The sequence below is a fragment of the Streptopelia decaocto genome (assembly GCF_964273445.1).
Source record: "Streptopelia decaocto genome assembly, chromosome: 3".
NCBI classification, from domain to species: Eukaryota; Metazoa; Chordata; class Aves; order Columbiformes; family Columbidae; genus Streptopelia; species Streptopelia decaocto.
Genome location: NC_138656.1, coordinates 119400194 through 119418261, shown reverse-complemented (window position 1 = coordinate 119418261; position 18068 = coordinate 119400194). Strand labels below are relative to the sequence as shown.

Sequence of the window (18068 nt, the reverse complement as noted above, 5' to 3'; positions counted from 1 at the left end):
GTTGATTTCTCTGAATTCTCCTTTTCAGTCCTGGCTCCTTGCGCATCCAGGACTTTGATAAATCCTACATAGGATGCGCTATATTCTCTTATCTCACCTTGGCACGTATGCAATTTCCAGTCAATTAACATATTGAGTGGAATCAACCAATTAATTCACGTCACTCATTTCTGGCTGTGTTTTTTTCATTGGATTGACCGAGCTAGAGACAAAGGGAGGTGCTGATTTCTCAGCTGTTCCATTTGCACTTGTACCCAGGTCTGACTCCTCACGCTCACCTTTTGCTTTTATCTCTTTATTCACTATTTTGCTGAGGGTGACTTGCCAAAGGAGGTCAGATCTTGCTATTTTTGAGTTCTCCATTTCGTTCCATTCTCTTTTTAATCAGCATGCTGTATATGTGGAACAGCCTTTCATTCTCATTATTAAGGTAGCTCTTTTTTTCCACTGACTCTTTTAATTGCTATTAGAATGGCAACAAAACCTAAGTTAGGAGCTCTGATTTCTCTGGTTTTCACTTTTAACCGTCAGAACTGAATGTTGCAATATATATGTTAAGAAATCAGTCACCTCCAAAAAGTTTTACCTTTTCATTTTAATAAATGAAAGGAAATTGCCTGTAATTCAGCAAATGCTGAACTTTGATGTTTCTAAGTCCGAATATTCTGTGTCTGAGCAAATTTCAGTAAGATGGCTTTTGTTGTGCTCTTCCTTGGCCATCGAACGGCTCGTCCTGTCCGCACAGAAACACAAGGTATAATACAACAAATTGCAGAGATACTGCACTTCTGTGCCTTTATTCCTAATTATTCCAGAGTATCATTGTTATTTTCGACCAGTTATTAAATCTCAAGTCTTGGAAAGGTACTTACATTTAAATATCATTGGTCTCAGGACTAAGCGACTCTGACAGTTACACCCCTGACAACAGATTTTCTTCAGAAATCTTTGGCTTTTCAAGAAATTGCGGCTGTAATTGCTGGATCTGTAACACCATGGGGTGTAACATGGGCACCCAACTCCTGTGGTGAGTAGTTTGAGAGATTTACTTGGTGTTGTAACATCCAGCAGCTCAGAATACAGTCTGTAAATACACAAATATAGAAAGATGGTTATTCTCTGCACTGAAATAACTTGTTTCTAGACCTGAAATAAGTATTCTTAAGTAAAGACTGTACTTAAAAATTATAGATCTATTCTAATGATAGCCATATCCTAGTAATGAGATATATAAACTATTTCAAGTTCACCTGTAAGACTGGTCCGGATCTCTCAGACATGTTCCATATGTCTGGGCTATGTAGCATGAAAATTTAACAAATACTTGGGCATTTCAAGTTTGGTTTTTGGTTTACATCATTCATATGAACAAAACTAGCGTGGTCAGCAGGACAAGGGCAGTGATCCTTCCCCTGTGCTCTGCATTGGGGAGGCCACACCTGGAGTATTGTGTTCAGTTCTGGGCCCCTCAGCTCAGGAAAGAGATTGAAGTGCTGGAGCGGGTCCAGAGAAGAGCAACAAGACTGGGGAAGGGACTTGAACACAAGCCCTATGGGGAGAGGCTGAGGGAGCTGGGCTTGTTTAGTCTGGAGAAGAGGAGGCTTAGAGGTGAGCTCAGCACTCTCTAGAACTACCTGAAGGGCAGTTCTAGCCAGGTGGGGATTGGGCTCTTCTCCCAGGCATCAGCAATAGGACAAGGGGCCATGGGCTTCAACTCTGCCAGGGGAAATTGAGGCTGGAGATGAGAAAGCAATTCTGTGCAGAGAGAGTGGTCAGGCATTGGAATGGCTGCCCAGGGAGGTGCTGGACTCACCGGCCCTGGAGGTTTTTCAACTGAGATTGGCCATGGCACTTAGTGCCAACGTCTAGTAAACAGACTGGAGTTGGACCAAGAGTTGGACTGGATGATCTCCGAGGTCTTTTCCAACCCAGTCCATTCTGATATTCTGTGATTCTGTGAAACAGTGCTCTCCAGCATCATACTTCTATAGCTTCTCTTTTCTTAACAGAGAGTTATTGTGTTTCCTAGCAAAGTAAATGCAGCCAAAGAGTAGAGTATCTCTTCCACATCAGCTGAGCCCACTCAAGAATCAGCTGCAGCTTCAAAATTCAGTTGAGGAACACAAAAATACTTAAAAAAATAAAAATAATAACCTTTTTATACCAAAAAGACTGTATTTGAGTTATCTAAAGACCTGCATTATTTACCTTTTCCATTAATAGTTTATATTCTTAGTAATATGGGTATGTATTTACTTGTGTTTTCTTTATGCATTTTTTCTTATTAATAGAGCTTCTGAAGTCATTATATATAATCTTTAATGCTGGCTTATGTTAAAATATCCGTTACGCTCAAAACCCTAAGACCAGTGAGTATTTCTCAATATTGCCACAAAAGAGTCAGAATATGAACACCAAAGTGCTGAGCAGTATCATGAACTGGTGAATATCCAAACTGATAAGCGATATCAAAACTCACGAGCTGGTTCACCTTGGCAACCTGGTCAGTCACCCTGACAGCATTGGAGTATTAAGCATTACCCTGTAAAGTTTTCTCAATTGATATCACAGAACCACAGAATTGACTGGGTTGGAAAAGACCTCAGAGGTCATCGAGTCCAACCCTTGGTCCAACTCCAGTCCATTGACTAGATCAGGGCACTAAGTGCCATGGCCAATCTCAGTTGAAAAACCTCCAGGGCCGGTGAGTCCAGCACCTCCCTGGGCAGCCATTCCAATGCCTGACCACTCTCTCTGCACAGAATTGCTTTCTCATCTCCAGCCTCAATTTCCCCTGGCAGAGTTGAAGCCCATGCCCCCTTGTCCTATTGCTGATGCCTGGGAGAAGAGCCCAATCCCCACCTGGCTAGAACTGCCCTTCAGGTAGTTCTAGAGAGTGCTGAGCTCAGCTCTAAGCCTCCTCTTCTCCAGACTAAACAAGCCCAGCTCCCTCAGCCTCTCCCCATAGGGCTTGTGTTCAAGTCCCTTCCCCAGTCTTGTTGCTCTTCTCTGGACCCGCTCCAGCACTTCAATCTCTTTCCTGAGCTGAGGGGCCCAGAACTGAACACAATACTCCAGGTGTGGCCTCCCCAATGCAGAGCACAGGGGAAGGATCACTGCCCTTGTCCTGCTGACCACGCTGGTTTGGATACAGGACAAGACACCATTGGCCTTCTTGGCCACCTGGGCACACTGTTGGCTCATGTTGAGCTTCCTGTCCATTAGTCCCCCAGGTCCCTTTCTGCCTGGCTGCTCTCCAGCCACTCTGTGCCAGCCTGGAGCGCTGCAGGGGGTTGTTGTGGCCAAAGGGCAGGACCCGGCACTTGGCCTTGTTGAACTTCATCCCATTGGAATCAGCCCATTTTTCCAGTCTATCCAGATCCCTCTGCAGAGCCCTCCTGCCTTCCAGCAGGTCCACACTCCCTCCCAACTTGGTGTCATCAGCAAATTTGCTGATGACGGTCTCAATCCCCTCATCTAAATCGTCAATAAAGATGTTAAACAGGACTGGACCCAACACCGACCCCTGGGGAACACCACTAGTGACTGGCAGCCTTGACACCAAATTATTTTTCAGATTCAGTTGAACTGATTTTGTTTTAATCAAATAATGACAGTGATCTTTAACATTACTCCATTCACTCTCTAACTTGAAAAAGGCGGCCTTTAGACTAATGAACATAAGTATTTCTGTCTGGGGAGGATAAGAAATATTTTATAAATACTATGTTTGCTAAAATAGCTGTTTGTTTCTTCTCCCCCAAGTTGTGTACTTTTGCATAAAGCTATGCTTTGGCCATTATTTGCCTTGACAAAATCACACTGATTTGTTTCTTATGACTTCAGCTCCCGCGATTTCACAGCGTGGCAATTACGCCTTCCCTTCTTGGAACAAACATAATCTCATGTGCAACTAGTTTTTTCTGTATGGCATTGAGAGGCTGCGTTGCGTTGGGTGAAAAAAAGACTGGATAAAGAAAAAAATAAGTGAAAATTAATTAAAGGGCGGCAGAACAAGGTTCTGTTAGCGCTTGCCTTTGGTTGAGGAGGGTGCCTTGCAAAAGGATGCAAGAATCCATAAAGGACGTTAAAAAAGAGCTGATAAAGTCAAACGGCAGAATGATAACATGGCCATGAATAAACTTGGGTTGGAAAATAGAGAATTAGATGATTTCAGGACAAAGCTGGATAACCGAACAGGCTCGTGTGCCATCACCAGGAGCAGTGGAAGACTTGATTTGACCGAGGATGTTTCTTTTGTTCTGTGTTCTTCATGCCAAGCGTCTTCATTCAAGTGGTGGGAGTTTATTAATGGAGACATACTCCACACCTGGATTGTAGTAAGCTTGCTAAATTTTGTCTTGTTAGAACTGAATACATTCATGAAAGAATTATCTACTGCCAAAACAGATATTAAGGCTGCGAAGATTTTAGTCCAAGCACATTTTTAGCAGCAGGGTTGACAGAAATCAGATTTTCTCATTCATTATTTTTTTTTCCTGACTTCACTGTTAGAGTCTCAATGAAGTGCTAATATCTGAAGGGAAGAAAAAAGCTGTTTGTTTCTGAATGGCAACGGGGAGCTGCCAACCTCTTTGGCCATGGGACAAATATTCCAAGTGCAACCTACTGCAGCGACCCTTCAGTATCCCTAGTTTGACAGATTTGCCAGGAATTCCTTTCTGGGAAAGGGAGATACATCAAGCAATGTGTTGCAGGTGCCCATAAAGAAGCATTTGCTGATAAAACTTGGTGTCAGCTGTAAGTTTATTGACCCTTGCGAACCTGTTTGCACAAATATTTCAGTAACACCATCTGGTTCCACAACGAGGGTGAGGACAACTGCGTGACCTTTTTCTTTTTGGTGAGCATTGGGATTTAAATAAGATAAATTGTAGTCGATCAGTTTTGTTTTGTTGTTCATTTTCAACACCTTCAGGTGACTCATTCCTTGACTTGAAGTAATACTTTGTCGTTTTCATCTGAATGGTCCAAAGTGAGTAATACATTCAAGCATGGTGATGTGAGTCTTTTATTCCAGTGACAAGAGGAAAGATAAGCTGTGCTGGGGAAAACAACTGTGTGGCAGGTGAGGGCTTGTTTGCTTTTTATGTCTCTCCAGAGGACACCCCTACGTGTTCTCAGGAAAAGCAAAGAGAGGTTCAAGTGTCTCCTGGGTAGGATGTTCACGTAGACTTGCTTGTCCCATGTTTAGTGCTAAGAGACTCGCGACACCAGTTCCTCATCATGGTAAAACAGAAGGCAGGTGCTTGAGCAATCTCTCTAATTACAAACCATTAAAAAATTAGTCGCTGTGATTGAACGCTGTCTTCTGTGTCATGGTAAAGCCACAGATTACCAGACAGCCTGAGAGAGTCACTGAGATTCAGCTCTCCCAGATTTAGTCTCCGGAAGCTGCAGAATCAACCCGTCCGACGATGACTGTGAGATACCAAAGCTCTTGTCTTCTACATTCCCATCCCATGAGCGCAAGAGCCGTCAGCATTGAACCTCTTGACAATCGCCAGGACTAACTGCAGGGCAAAGGTGTTGGAGGCATTAGACTCCAGTCGTGAATCAGGAGCTTTTTAGTTGTCATCTGGGATCCTGTCAAGGAGATGGATGAGGAAAACCCTGCAGCGTTACCTCGTGAGAGGCCGCTCTCTGCTGGGATGTTCTTTATTCAAGCTGTTTTTCCAGGAGATTATTAGAATCCAGTGTGTTCCCCTGGCACAACACAGACTTCTGGTGGAAACCAGTGCTGCTCTTCTATGGACAGAATCATTTCCGTCCCAAATATTTACTTCCCCTATGTTTATTTTCCAGAGAATCACAGAATCCCAGAATGTCAGGGGCTGGAAGGGACCTGGAAAGTTCATCCAGTGCAATCCCCCCATGGAGCAGGAACACCCAGATGAGGTTACACAGGAAGGTGTCCAGGCGGGTTGGAATGTCTGCACAGAAGGAGACTCCACAACCTCCCTGGGCAGCCTGGGCCAGTGTTCTGTCACCCGCACTGAGAAGAAGTTCCTTCTCAAATTTAAGTGGAACCTCCTGTGTTCCAGTTTGAACCCATTACCCCTTGTCCTATCACTGGTTGTCACCAGAAGAGCCTGGCTCCATCCTCCTGACACTCCCCCTTTCCATATTGATCCCCAGGAATGAGTCCCCCCTCAGTGTCCTCTTGTCCAGCTCCAGAGCCCCAGCTCCCTCAGCCTTTCCTCCCACGGGAGATGCTCCACTCCCTTCAGCATCTTGGGGGCTGCGCTGGACTCTCTCCAGCAGTTCCCTGTCCTGCTGGAACTGAGGGGCCACAACTGGACACAAGATTCCAGGTGTGGTCTCCCCAGGGCAGAGTAGAGGGGCAGGAGAACCTCTCTGACCTACTGACCACCCCCTTCTAACCCACCCCAGGTACCATTGGCTTCCTGGCCACAAGGGCCCAGTGCTGGCTCATGGTCACCCTGCTGTCCCCAGGACCCCCAGGTCCCTTTCCCCTACGCTGCTCTCCAACAGGTCGTTCCCCAACTCATACTGGAACCTGGAAACTCGAGAAACTCTTCTAAAATACAACTCATGGCATTTGAAAATATTCTGTATAGGCAGTTTTTGTAAAAATGTATTTTTAGGCACTTACATGTACTAAATTCTTGAATGTATTGTAGATGAGTTCGACATGGTGAGATGGATCTGCAGTGCTAGTGCTAAACTTCTGTGGTGAATAAGCTTCTCCAGAGCAGCCAGTATCCCATTAAGATGGTAATTTTATAAGCTTTTATTACAGAGTCTTATTTATTTCTTTTTCACTTGGGTTAGGTTTCTGAGCTATCTGTTACTGGCCCAAGTCTTGCCAAGGCTGAGCACTTTGCTTTAATATCCACTCTACAGCAACTCAGTAGTTATTAAGTAAGTCTGGAGCATAGTTAGGGGTTTTTTTCCGTAATTGTTCTAACAATTTAATTATTTTAATGTAAGCCAATGGGCAAAGCTACAGCATGGTGCTTTCATGCTCCTGCGGCTGAGTAGAGTTACAACTGGGAGTAAGAAACAAAGAGGATCCGTGTTCTCACGTGATTCCCCTGCTCTGAATGATCCTATTGATTCTGCCTGGAATAGTCCGGATGTCTCATGAGCCATGTGGCTTTTGGTAATTACAACCAGAAAAATGTCATTTCTTTGGGATGCAGGGAAGTCTCCTGATCCTGGTGAGACTGTTTCACACAGACTTGAGCTACTTGAGGCTCCTTAAATATATATTGGCTTTGTCACGAGCTCTTAAATGAGAGTTAAATCAGCTTAGCTGTTACCTTTTTTATTTCAGGTGCTTTTAGTTTCTCAATTCTTCAGCTTGTAGCCAGAACAGTGACATGGATCTGCTGGCTGGGTAAGAGTAAAACAAGCAAGTCCTAAGATTTGAATAACCTGGACAAATAATTTTGCTTTACAGTGACAAACGCTACAACATTTTACTGGGAAATGAGCAGTGTGAGCATAATATTCTAAGTCTCAAAGCGTTGACGGTGATGGTTATGAAAGCGAGACTGTTGGATCAGATTCCCTTTGGTCTTTCCCCCACTCCTCCCATTTTCAGCAAAAGGACGGGTTAATTTGAATTTCATTGCTTTTTATCCTGAGGGAGATATCAAATGATCAGTGTTATTGTGGAACTGTGCCCCAGAGGAGGGGGACAGGTGCTGTGTTTGTGCTTTCACTCCACGTGTGCAGCGAGCTCGTTAATTTGCGATTTCATACATTCTAGTAGGAAGAGGCCACTGGTCTCTGTCACTAAAAAGCGACTGTGATTGATCGTTCGGGGGCAGAAGGAGAAAATATTCAGAAATTAGTTATATAAGCATCTTAAATTAACAGTGTGCCTACAAAGCAGCCTTGTTTTTCCCCGGAGGAATGCTGAAATTGATGTTCTTAACCTCCTTTCTGAACACCTGCCACTGGGTAGTTTCAGCAGGGAAGCAACGCGTTCAGACGAACGTCTTTTCCTCTTCACCGAGGAAAGCGCCTTTCTGTTTGATGATCTGTGCCAACCCAGCAGATGGGAGGAAAGAAAGAAAACGTTAAAAGGGTTGCGGAAATCTCGCTATCGCATATGCAATCTTTGTATCTGACAGAACTTGTTCGTTGGTCTTCAGGAGGTGAAGCGTCGGTGCCCGCAAGACGTGTCTGGACAGAGCGGAGCGGAGAGCGCGCAACCCAAACCTCGGCATCACATTGCTGATATTCCTTGTTAGCTGGATGCCTCTGAAGGCCAAGCGCTGCAAAACAAACCCAATTCATTTCAGGGCCTTCGAACTGTGCAATCGCACGGTGTCTGCGCGAATAAGTCAAGGTTTTCCAGTCGCCTTTGCGGCAGGTCCGACTCCGCATGTGATGGACGGGCTGTTTCTTGAGACCCACACGAACTCATTCTTTGCTAAATCGCCACGTTCTCATGTTGCTGAAGTGCACGAGCCCCTTGTGCATCTCCAGGAAAGCGATCAGGTGTGGAGGAAAATGGAGAATCACCCCCAGTATTATCTTTCCTCTAGGGGAGGTTCTCATCTTGAAGGACGTCGCTGCCAGCCGCCTTCTGCTCTCCATTGCCTTGACACTGGCTGCCCTCATGCAAAAGCAGCTGTGATGCTTGTAAGATGGTCTTGTATCTAGAAAACAAGGCATTGTCACAGTTTTTTAAGGCCCAGAGGAGATCTACGGTGTCTCTAGATCCATCTCGGTGGCTTGCCGATATATAAGAGGTCTTCTGAAAACCTTTGATATATGATAATGAGTGGCGCGCTGTGATTAACAGATGTAAAGAAGGGTCTGGCAACGGTGCCAAGAGGGAAACTGAAGAAATGACTGAATTAAATTACTTAGTAGGTGTTCGCATTTATTGTTGTAGCTGATAATGTGAGTGTAGGAGGACTAAGCCATCATAGTGTTCAAGTGTTTTTTCCCTTATTGGCTGTGTCTGCATGGAACTCAAATCTCTAATATTAACAGGATCACTTTTCTCATGGGATTCGTGCTTCTCCATCTGTGCCAAAAAGTCATAATATTTGAGAGCCATTATTTTATAGCTGAAACAGTGCTCGCCATCCATTTTTAGTTGCATTTTGGGACTTTTTATAAGCATTTCACAACTTGGATTACCTGCGGAACAGAACTTAGAGTGGACATTAATGCTCCTACAGAACTAGTTTCAAGGGAAATTACTGTGACACATAATCTGGGGTTGATATTGAAGTCCTAAAATAGACAACTACGGTGAGTTGGATGGTGCTGCAGTTGCAGAGGCTATTTTGTGATCAATTCCCCTTTAGGTCCCTACTTTTAAGCTGAATATCTAAAACTTCTTTAGAGTAACAAAGAATGCCTTCAACTTACCTGGCTAAAATACTCTTAATTGGACCTTCAGAAGCTACTTACCATGTACTTAAAATCAAAGCACAAATAATAGACACTATTTCCTAGGCTCTTTTTTCCCTTGTGCCGCTGAGACTGTGCTTTTTATATTTAACAGTATCTCCTGAGTAAATCACAGCCTAATGACTATTAGCAGTGCTTTGCTCGCGTTGGAATTCTATATGAGATTCTGCATAGAACACACATTAGTGATTTTTATCGCTTATTATTACAGAATTTTTTATGTGTAGTTACAGCAGAAACCAGCAGCTCTGACGGTTTTTGTAGAAAAGCCCATTAAGAGGTGAAAATACATTTGAAATTCTTAGTAACTGCATTTCAGTTTCTTTTCCTCCTTTCAATTATGTCGATAGTTTAGTTTTCAGGGGTGTTTCTTAAACTCAGTGGACTCAGTTAACACTTCAAGAAGAATTTTGCTTACATTCTGAATTTTTACAAACGCTACATTGTGCATCGAGTGACCGTATTACATAAGCATGGGTGGCATCATTGACCTGAGTCAATAAATCAGTTGCCCATTTCTCTTATTTCCAAAATATGAATGAATCCTCTCTTGTCTCAAATGTACAAAAGGTTTTGTGTGAAGAATCAAGCAAAGCTGAGTGAACGGGCTGGAGGAGAGGAGAAAATGATCATCTCGAGAGACATGGGAGGATGGCCTTCAACAGCATCTAGGACCATGTTATATATATATATATGTATATATGTAATATTTATATTCCCTGCATCATCTTCTCTCTCCAAGAAGATAAATAGAAACTGGGGATCTTGTCTAGTTTTCACTGTCGTCTTCAGAGGCAGAAATCTGGAATTCAGTGAAGTCTTGTCTCTTTCAGTCATTCAACTGAAAGAATTTGTAAAATTGAGGATGCTGATTATTTTAGGAGTGTGGACAGTGTTTACAACAGAAGCTTTAAGTATTCCCCCAGGAAATTATTGAGGTTTGATGTGTTGGACTTAGATATTCTGGAAGAGTTTGGGTCCTGCACAATGAATTTGTGGAGAAAAGGAGGAGCAAGTGAAGTCTTAGTGCTGGAATCGCTGGCATTGATGCTTCAACCCAAAGTTGCCTCAGAAATCCTCATTACCCGGATTTTCTCAGCAGGAGGCATAAATATTGATAAGCAAGCTTTCGGAAAACATTTGGCGTTTTAGTCAAGTGGTGGGTGAAGTTTGGATGTTCCAGATCAAATTATAATTTAGTGTATTGTGCCTATATCTAACCATGCGATGCTCTGCTGTTTTAAGTTGTATTTTTAACTCTTCCTACATAGCCGTGCAGCACAGCCAAAGTTAATATCTCCCAAATTTAAGCTCTGAGGGTGAACATGAGTTGTTGGGTAGTTTTACTGCTTTTAGAAGCCTATTCTCTGTCCTAATGACAGAAGATTTCAGCATTTTGGGCCGGGACTGACGTGAGTGCCACGCTCTGGGTTTGGGTTAAAATACCTGGGATTTTCAGTTCTATAAGCCCGGAATAGTAATTTCAAGTTTGATTTTCCCTATGTTAATGATTACGAATGTCTCATAATCCACAGATGTATCTTGTTTAAAACAGGTGCAATCACTTGAGTATTAATGACCGGGGAGTCTAATATGTGTGGGTATTGGCAGTAGTACACATCACAGCTCCTGATTTCTGTTGGCTCTAAAATAAAGCAGAATGACTCAGTCAATAAAATAAATATGTCCTGTAGTACAATGAGCAACTAAGAACTTCAGCACTAAACTGGTGTTTTATTTTTAATGCAAAAATCAAAATTAAATTCCCTTTGGGGCGGTAGTTATGCCAGGGAAGACTTGGCCCGGTGGACGAGCATTATATACAAATATAAAAATTTACCTGAAGATGACTTTCATTAAGAAACGATGAATTTCGCCATTTATTCCACTTAATGCCACATTTGCGCATTATGAAATGAGATAATGAGGTTAATTTTTTGAGAGCTTAATTTTGCTGGATAATTTTTAATTGGGTAATTGTTAATATTTTTCTCCTTGAGTGGAAACTCACAGCTCGACTACAAAACCACCTACAAAACAACTTGCAGGCTCGTTTTGCACGTTTAGATGGTTGCAAGCGTAGGAATGTCTGTAGTGTTGTGAAAGACCTTCAACATCCATCTACAATGGTGATATTATTAACAAATGTGCATTAATACAAATTACTAAAGCAATAATTGCTGGATTTTCACTGGTCCATATAGACGCTGTGCTGCCCTTCAGCTTTATATGGTTGGAAACTCATGGGGCATGAACCTTCTTCTGGCAAATCACCTTGACACAACAAATGCAGTGAATTCAGATTTTCATTTGGGGGAAAAAAAGGTTCTTTGTGTAGTTTTAAGAGGTTGTATTTGTGTTTCTTGGGTATGGTTTTTATCAGTTTCACGGCTGTTGCTGCAGGGACTCCTTGTTGGAAAGAGACCGAGTTTCGTGAGCATCTCCCCACGATTAAACAGCCCTGAACCTTCCTGCCATGCTAATCCTTGGGCCATCTGTCGATCTTTGTTATCCTGTTATGTACCTGTTTCATTTCTGTTGGGATCAGGAGAATTTAATGGGAGATCAACCAAATTTCCACTTGTTTAAGCCTGGAGAAGAGAAGCTCTGGGGAGACCTTAGTGCGGCCTTTCCGGACCTAAAAGGGGCCAAGAAGAAAGATGGGACAGACTTTTGAGCAGGGCCTGTTGCGATAGGAAAAGGGGTGATGGTTTTAAACTAAAGGAGGGAGATTCAGGCCGGACATGAGGAAGAAATTGTTTAAAATGAGGGTGGTGAGAGCCTGGCCCAGGTTGGCCAGAGAGGTGGTGGATGAACCATCCCTGGAGACATCCCAGGCCAGGCTGGACGGGGCTCTGAGCAACCTGAGCTGGTGCAGATGTCCCTGCTCATGGCAGGGGTGGCACTGGATGAGCTTTAATGATCCCTTCAACCCAAGCTCTTCTATGATTCTATGGTGAATGGCCAGTGGATGTTCGAGATCTAGAGCACCCATGGTCACAGTGCAAGTGCCAGTGTCACACGAATGCTTACAGAGGACTTAATTACACCAGAATAAGTTGGTTCCTCTTCTCATAGGAAGTCAGTGGCATCTTTCAGGCTTACACTTGAAGTTCTCTGTCCTTGAAGGTTCAGTGTTTGAGCTGGGTTATTGATTCAAGAGTACCCAGCTGCCTGTTTGTTTTAAAACTACCTTACAGACCTACCTGCAAATAGTATCTTTGCATCTTCTCTGCGCCTTTTCAAAAACAATTGAAATGTTTGCAAAAATCGGTTTGGTGAGCTTTTTCAGATTAAATCGATCCCCTGGAATAGCAGGAGTTTTGCCAGGTCAGTAGGAATCGGTCGTACCTTGCTGATGCCCGAGGGAAGGAAATTATGGATATAACCCTTCACATAGGAATAAAGGATCAGTGCTGAACATCCCTTGGAGTATTTCATTGAGATTTTTCCCAACAGCAAATGTAGCACCTGGCTTTATACAGGTTCATTCCATCAAAGAATCGAGTCTTTATAATTTTTAGACTAGAAAATATTTCACAATTATTCAGGGCACAAACAAAAGACCAGAAATACAAATCAAGGCCAGGACCTCACAGCAGTTGAATCTTTTGTTTTACCCAACAGTGGGGCTGTACAACACACGCAGTCGTGCTCCCTAGAGCACGGAACAAAGGAACCCTGTTGATGTTTACTTTGGCTGAAGGACAGACAGTTGTTTTAACTGAGTTAATAAACAGAGTATTGAACTATGCTGGTTTGTATCATCTTTTTCTCTTCTTTTCTCCCTAGGTCACTCAGATGAGTCGTCCGGATTTGATTCTCTTTCTCATGAAATATCTCATGGCCCTGGTGGTCGGGATACCCTCTGTCTTCTGGGTGGGAAGCAAGAAGACCTGTTTTGAGTGGGCGAGCTTCTTCCACGGACGCAGGAAAAAAGAGTGCGTGGCGCTATCTGATAGATAAACCGGTTGAGTAATGGCGAATAATCTCTTCCCCTGTAGTCCTGGAAGAGTATTTTGGTTGAGTTTTCATGGAGGAAAATACAGGAACAGATAGGGGCATTTTTCTTAGAAATCCCTCCCTCTCCGAAATGGAGCAAGACAAGCAACAGCTCAAAAAAAAACGTGAAGAATTGTTGCTTATTTTTTCCAAAGTTATTCTTTTGTCCCAGAATCAAATCTACATTGCTCCATCTCTTTTCAAAGTATTTTTAAACAAGAATTAGGTTTCAGTTGAACATAGCAACTTTACTGAGAGGTGGAATTGAAAGTTTTCATTTATTAATGTCCTCATCTAGTCAACTGAATCAGACCTTTATGTTGAAATTAAATGTAAGCTCTTTCCACCATGATTGCCATTAGAAGCAATTGTCTCTGCTTTTAATCTCCCCTTATGCATTAGTGCCAAGGCGCAGTTTGATAAAATGACATTTAAGAATGTCTTATCACTTCTGTGAGATTGAAATTAATTTAGACTAAGGTATGGCGTAAACTTAGAGACAAATGATATGGTTATGTAATAGCTATTTGCATAATTATAAATATGGCCTTGTAAGTAGGTGTTTCAAAAATAGGTGCACAAATCTAACAAGCCTTTAAGTGACCACTCCATGAGTTTGACTTGTATACCCGTCACAGAACTGGCCTTCTGCTGAGCTTCAAGTAAAATTACCTTCTGTAGAGCTGGAGTAAATTTCTCTTTATTCAGAAGATGACCTACTAAGATATGCCCAGGTTAACAACCAATTAATATGATTTTAATACACGTATATAGATTTAGATAGGGTTTACATACAGGCAACATAATAGTTGGGTGGGTAGAGGACAGGAATAGAGGTCATGAAGGCAGAGGAAGCGGTTTTGCAGGACTGTCTTATCCTGTTTTGGAGAGAGCTGGGTGGCTCCTATAAAATAGGAATCAATACAAACCTCCCTCTTTGGGCAGCCTGTGATCCCCTGCAAGCACAAAAATTAAGAGGAGGAGCACGCCAAGTGGAGAAAACAGAACGTGAAAGGATAATATAGAGAATGTGAGAGGAGGAAAAAGCCTCTCCTTTAAAAATATTTGAAAAATAAAAGAAAAAAGGCATGTCGAGGATGTGATAGCACCTCCTTTCATCATACTGTGGTAGAGCAGCGAAGCATGTGCCCGTCTGCCAGCCCTGCCCAGCGAGGGATTCCGGCAAACAGAGGAGCCATGGGGCCGTAACCACTGACCTAAGGGTTGTTTATGCATTGTTAGATATGTTGTATTTCATCTGCTCTTCTCTTGCTGCCAGTTTGAATCCAGATTTTAAATGCTCATTTGAGTGGGGAAGCGGCTTCTCGCTTTCCCTGGGACACCCGAGTGTGCCAAGTCACGGTGCTGTCCCAAGGATGTTCTCGTAACAATATTCGCAAGCTAGGGCAAAATACGCTGCCGTTATTCCACATGTCTGGGCTAGAGCATTAAATACAGGGAGTAGGAAGGATTCAAGAATATGAACTTTGCTAAAATATCCAAAATCAGGCAAATAGGGACATTATAATGTAAAATGCCAAGCTGTAATACTTGTCTGTTCCATTTATAAATAGTTACAGCAGTGTTGCTGCAATCACATTTATATTGCTGTTATCAACGTTAACTATTCCAATCGCGTGTCTTGTTCAGAGTTGTAAATGAGAGTCGCCAGGTGCTGCAAGAGCCGGACTTCGCTCAGTCTCTTCTGCGAGATCCCAACACCCCCATCATCCGCAAGTCCCGAGGCACCTCCACCCAGGGCACCTCCACTCACGCCTCCTCCACCCAGCTGGCCATGCTGGACGACCAGAGGAGCAAGGCCGGCAGCGTCCACAGCAAAGTGAGCAGCTACCACGGCAGCCTGCACCGATCGCGCGACGGCCGGTACGTTCCCAGAATCACACAATCCCAGCATCCCAGCCTGGTTGGGGTTGAAGGGACCTCTGGGGATCCCCCAGTCCAACCCAGCTGCTCACGCAGGGTCACAGAGCAGATCACACAGGTGGGTCCAGGTGGGTTTGAATGTCTTAGACAAGGAGACTCCACACCCGCTCTGGGCAGCCTGGGCCAGGCTCTGGCACCTCCCAGCAAACAAGTTTCTGCTCATGTTCACATGGAGCCTCCTGTGTTTCAGTCTGTGCCCGTTGCCCCTCACCCTGGCGTTGGGCACCACTGAACAGAGTCTGGTCCATCCTCTGACACCCACCCTGACATATTGATCCCATTGATCACATCCCTCTCAGCTTCTCTTCTCCAGCTCAACAGCCCCAGCTCTCTCAGTCTCCTCATCACAAAGATGCTCCAGACCCCTCAGCATCTTTGTGTCCCTCCCTGGACTCTCTCCAGTAATTCCTTGTCCTTCTTCACCTGGGGAGCCCAGCACTGGACCCACAACTGCAGATGGGGCCTCCCCAGGGCAGAGCAGAGGGGGAGGAACAACCTCCCTGACACCCACCCTGAGATATTGATCCCATTGATCACATCCCTCTCAGCTTCTCTTCTCCAGCTCAACAGCCCCAGCTCTCTCAGTCTCCTCAACACAAAGATGCTCCAGACCCCTCAGCATCTTTCCTTCTCCTTAAATTCTTGGAGAAAAACGGACAGGCCTCTGCTTAGCTGGGCATTTGGTCAGCATGTTGCTAAAACTAGAAGTTCTGCTGATACTTACCTGATTGCATCTCTCCTTTCTAGTGTCTGGGTTGGAAATTACATGGCGTGAACGTGTTCAGCACTGGTTTTCCTGCAAAGGCCACGATCTGTGTTACATCATGTCAGTGCGTGGGAAAAGAAATCTCTCCCAGAATCAGCTTTTTGTGGCTACTTTTTTGTGTGTGTGAATTGATTTTGTTTCTGTAAATAGCCCTAGCCCTGCTGATGTAGACAATAACAAAAGTTACCCGCTCTAACTTGAGGTGTAGTAAAGGTTTATAACATAATTTATCATCAGGTAGTTTACTCGCCTAATTATCAATACAATACACAGCGCTGTAGCAAGAACCAAGTTGCACAAGGAGTTGAAACATTTGCCCGGGGGCTGTATGAGCGAAATGACTAAGCTAAACAGAGAACGAGTTTTTTCTCACAAAAGCAGAGAGTTTGTGAGATTTATTTACATTCTTTCATGTCCGTGGCAGTAACAATAGTAATAATTGAAGGAAATAAACTGAAGGAAAAGAAGCCAGAGAGTCGTGGTCAATGGGGCAGAGTCCAGTTGAGGCCTGGATCTAGTGCAGTGTTCAAGGGTCAGTGCTGGGACCTGTGCTATTCAATATATTCATCAATGACTTGGAGGAGAGAATAGAGTGAGTGTCAGCAAGTTTGCTGGTGACACCAAGCTGGGAGGTGGGGGGGGGCACTGGAAGCTGTGCTGCCATCCAGGGACCTGGGCGGGAAAAATTTAATGAAATAGAACAAGAGCAAGTGCAGAGTCTTGAATCTGGGCAGGAACAACCCCAGGTTCCAGTGTAAGTTGGGGAATGACCTATTAGAGAGCAGTGTAGGGGAAAGGGACCTGGGGGTCCTGGGGACAGCAGGGTGACCATGAGCCAGCACTGGGCCCTTGTGGCCAGGAAGCCAATGGTACCTGGGGTGGGTTAGAAGGGGGTGGTCAGTAGGTCAGAGAGGTTCTCCTGCCCCTCTGCTCTGCCCTGGGGAGACCACACCTGGAATCTTGTGTCCAGTTGTGGCCCCTCAGTTCCAGCAGGACAGGGAACTGCTGGAGAGAGTCCAGCGCAGCCACCAAGATGCTGGAGGGAGTGGAGCATCTCCCGTGGGAGGAAAGGCTGAGGGAGCTGGGGCTCTGGAGCTGGACAAGAGGAGACTGAGGGGGGACTCATTCCTGGGATCAATATGGAAAGGGGGAGTGTCAGGAGGATGGAGCCAGGCTCTTCTGGTGACAACCAGTGATAGGACAAGGGGTAATGGGTTCAAACTGGAACACAGGAGGTTCCACTTAAATCTGAGAAGAAACTTCTTCCCGGTGAGGGTGTCAGAGCCTGGCCCAGGCTGCCCAGGGAGGTTGTGGAGTCTCCTTCTGTGCAGACATTCCAACCCGCCTGGACACCTTCCTGTGTAACCTCATCTGGGCGTTCCTGCTCCATGGGGGGATTGCGCTGGATGAGCTTTCCAGGGCCCTTCCAACCCCTGACATTCTGGGATTCTGTAATTGTCCTCTGTTTTGATGAACCAGGTACACTCCGTGCAGCTACCGAGGCGTGGAGGAGCGACTACCTCACGGCAGCATGTCCCGGCTGACCGACCACTCCAGGCACAGCAGCTCCCACCGGCTCAACGAGCAGTCGCGCCACAGCAGCATCAGGGACCTCAGCACCAACCCCATGACACACATCACGCACGGGACCAGCATGAACCGCGTCATCGAGGAGGACGGCACCAGCGCTTGAGCCGCCTCGCTCGGCTAGGAGGAGCTGCCCGGCGCGCAGTCCCATCTTTGGTGACACGATAACGCTCAGTATTATCACGCCTCTCATCGGGTGCTCGTTTTGTGCATCAAGAAGCCAAAACCGGCTTCGTCACGTTGAAGCCAGCGCGTTCTCATGCTTGCGTCAGAGCTGGAGCGTTCAGCAATCTTGAATTATTGAGTAAAAAGCCGGTTGCCTCATGTGAACCTATCTGTAGGTAAT

At 44.7% G+C, this 18068-nt stretch overlaps 1 protein-coding gene across 2 annotated transcripts in view; it reads left to right on the top strand.

Annotated features, from left to right (window-relative positions):
• Positions 1 to 17828, top strand: part of FZD3 (frizzled class receptor 3) — a gene marked incomplete at its 3' end in the record, with an annotated part of 28826 nt that extends 10998 nt beyond the window's left edge. For both annotated transcript variants that reach the window (XM_082049708.1, XM_082049707.1), the window contains exons 3-5: positions 13216 to 13364; positions 15076 to 15309; positions 17615 to 17828. In XM_082049708.1, the coding sequence (XP_081905834.1) occupies positions 13216 to 13364; positions 15076 to 15309; positions 17615 to 17828 (597 nt within the window). The remainder of the gene's footprint in view (positions 1 to 13215; positions 13365 to 15075; positions 15310 to 17614) is intronic.
• Positions 17829 to 18068: the final 240 nt, after the last annotated feature.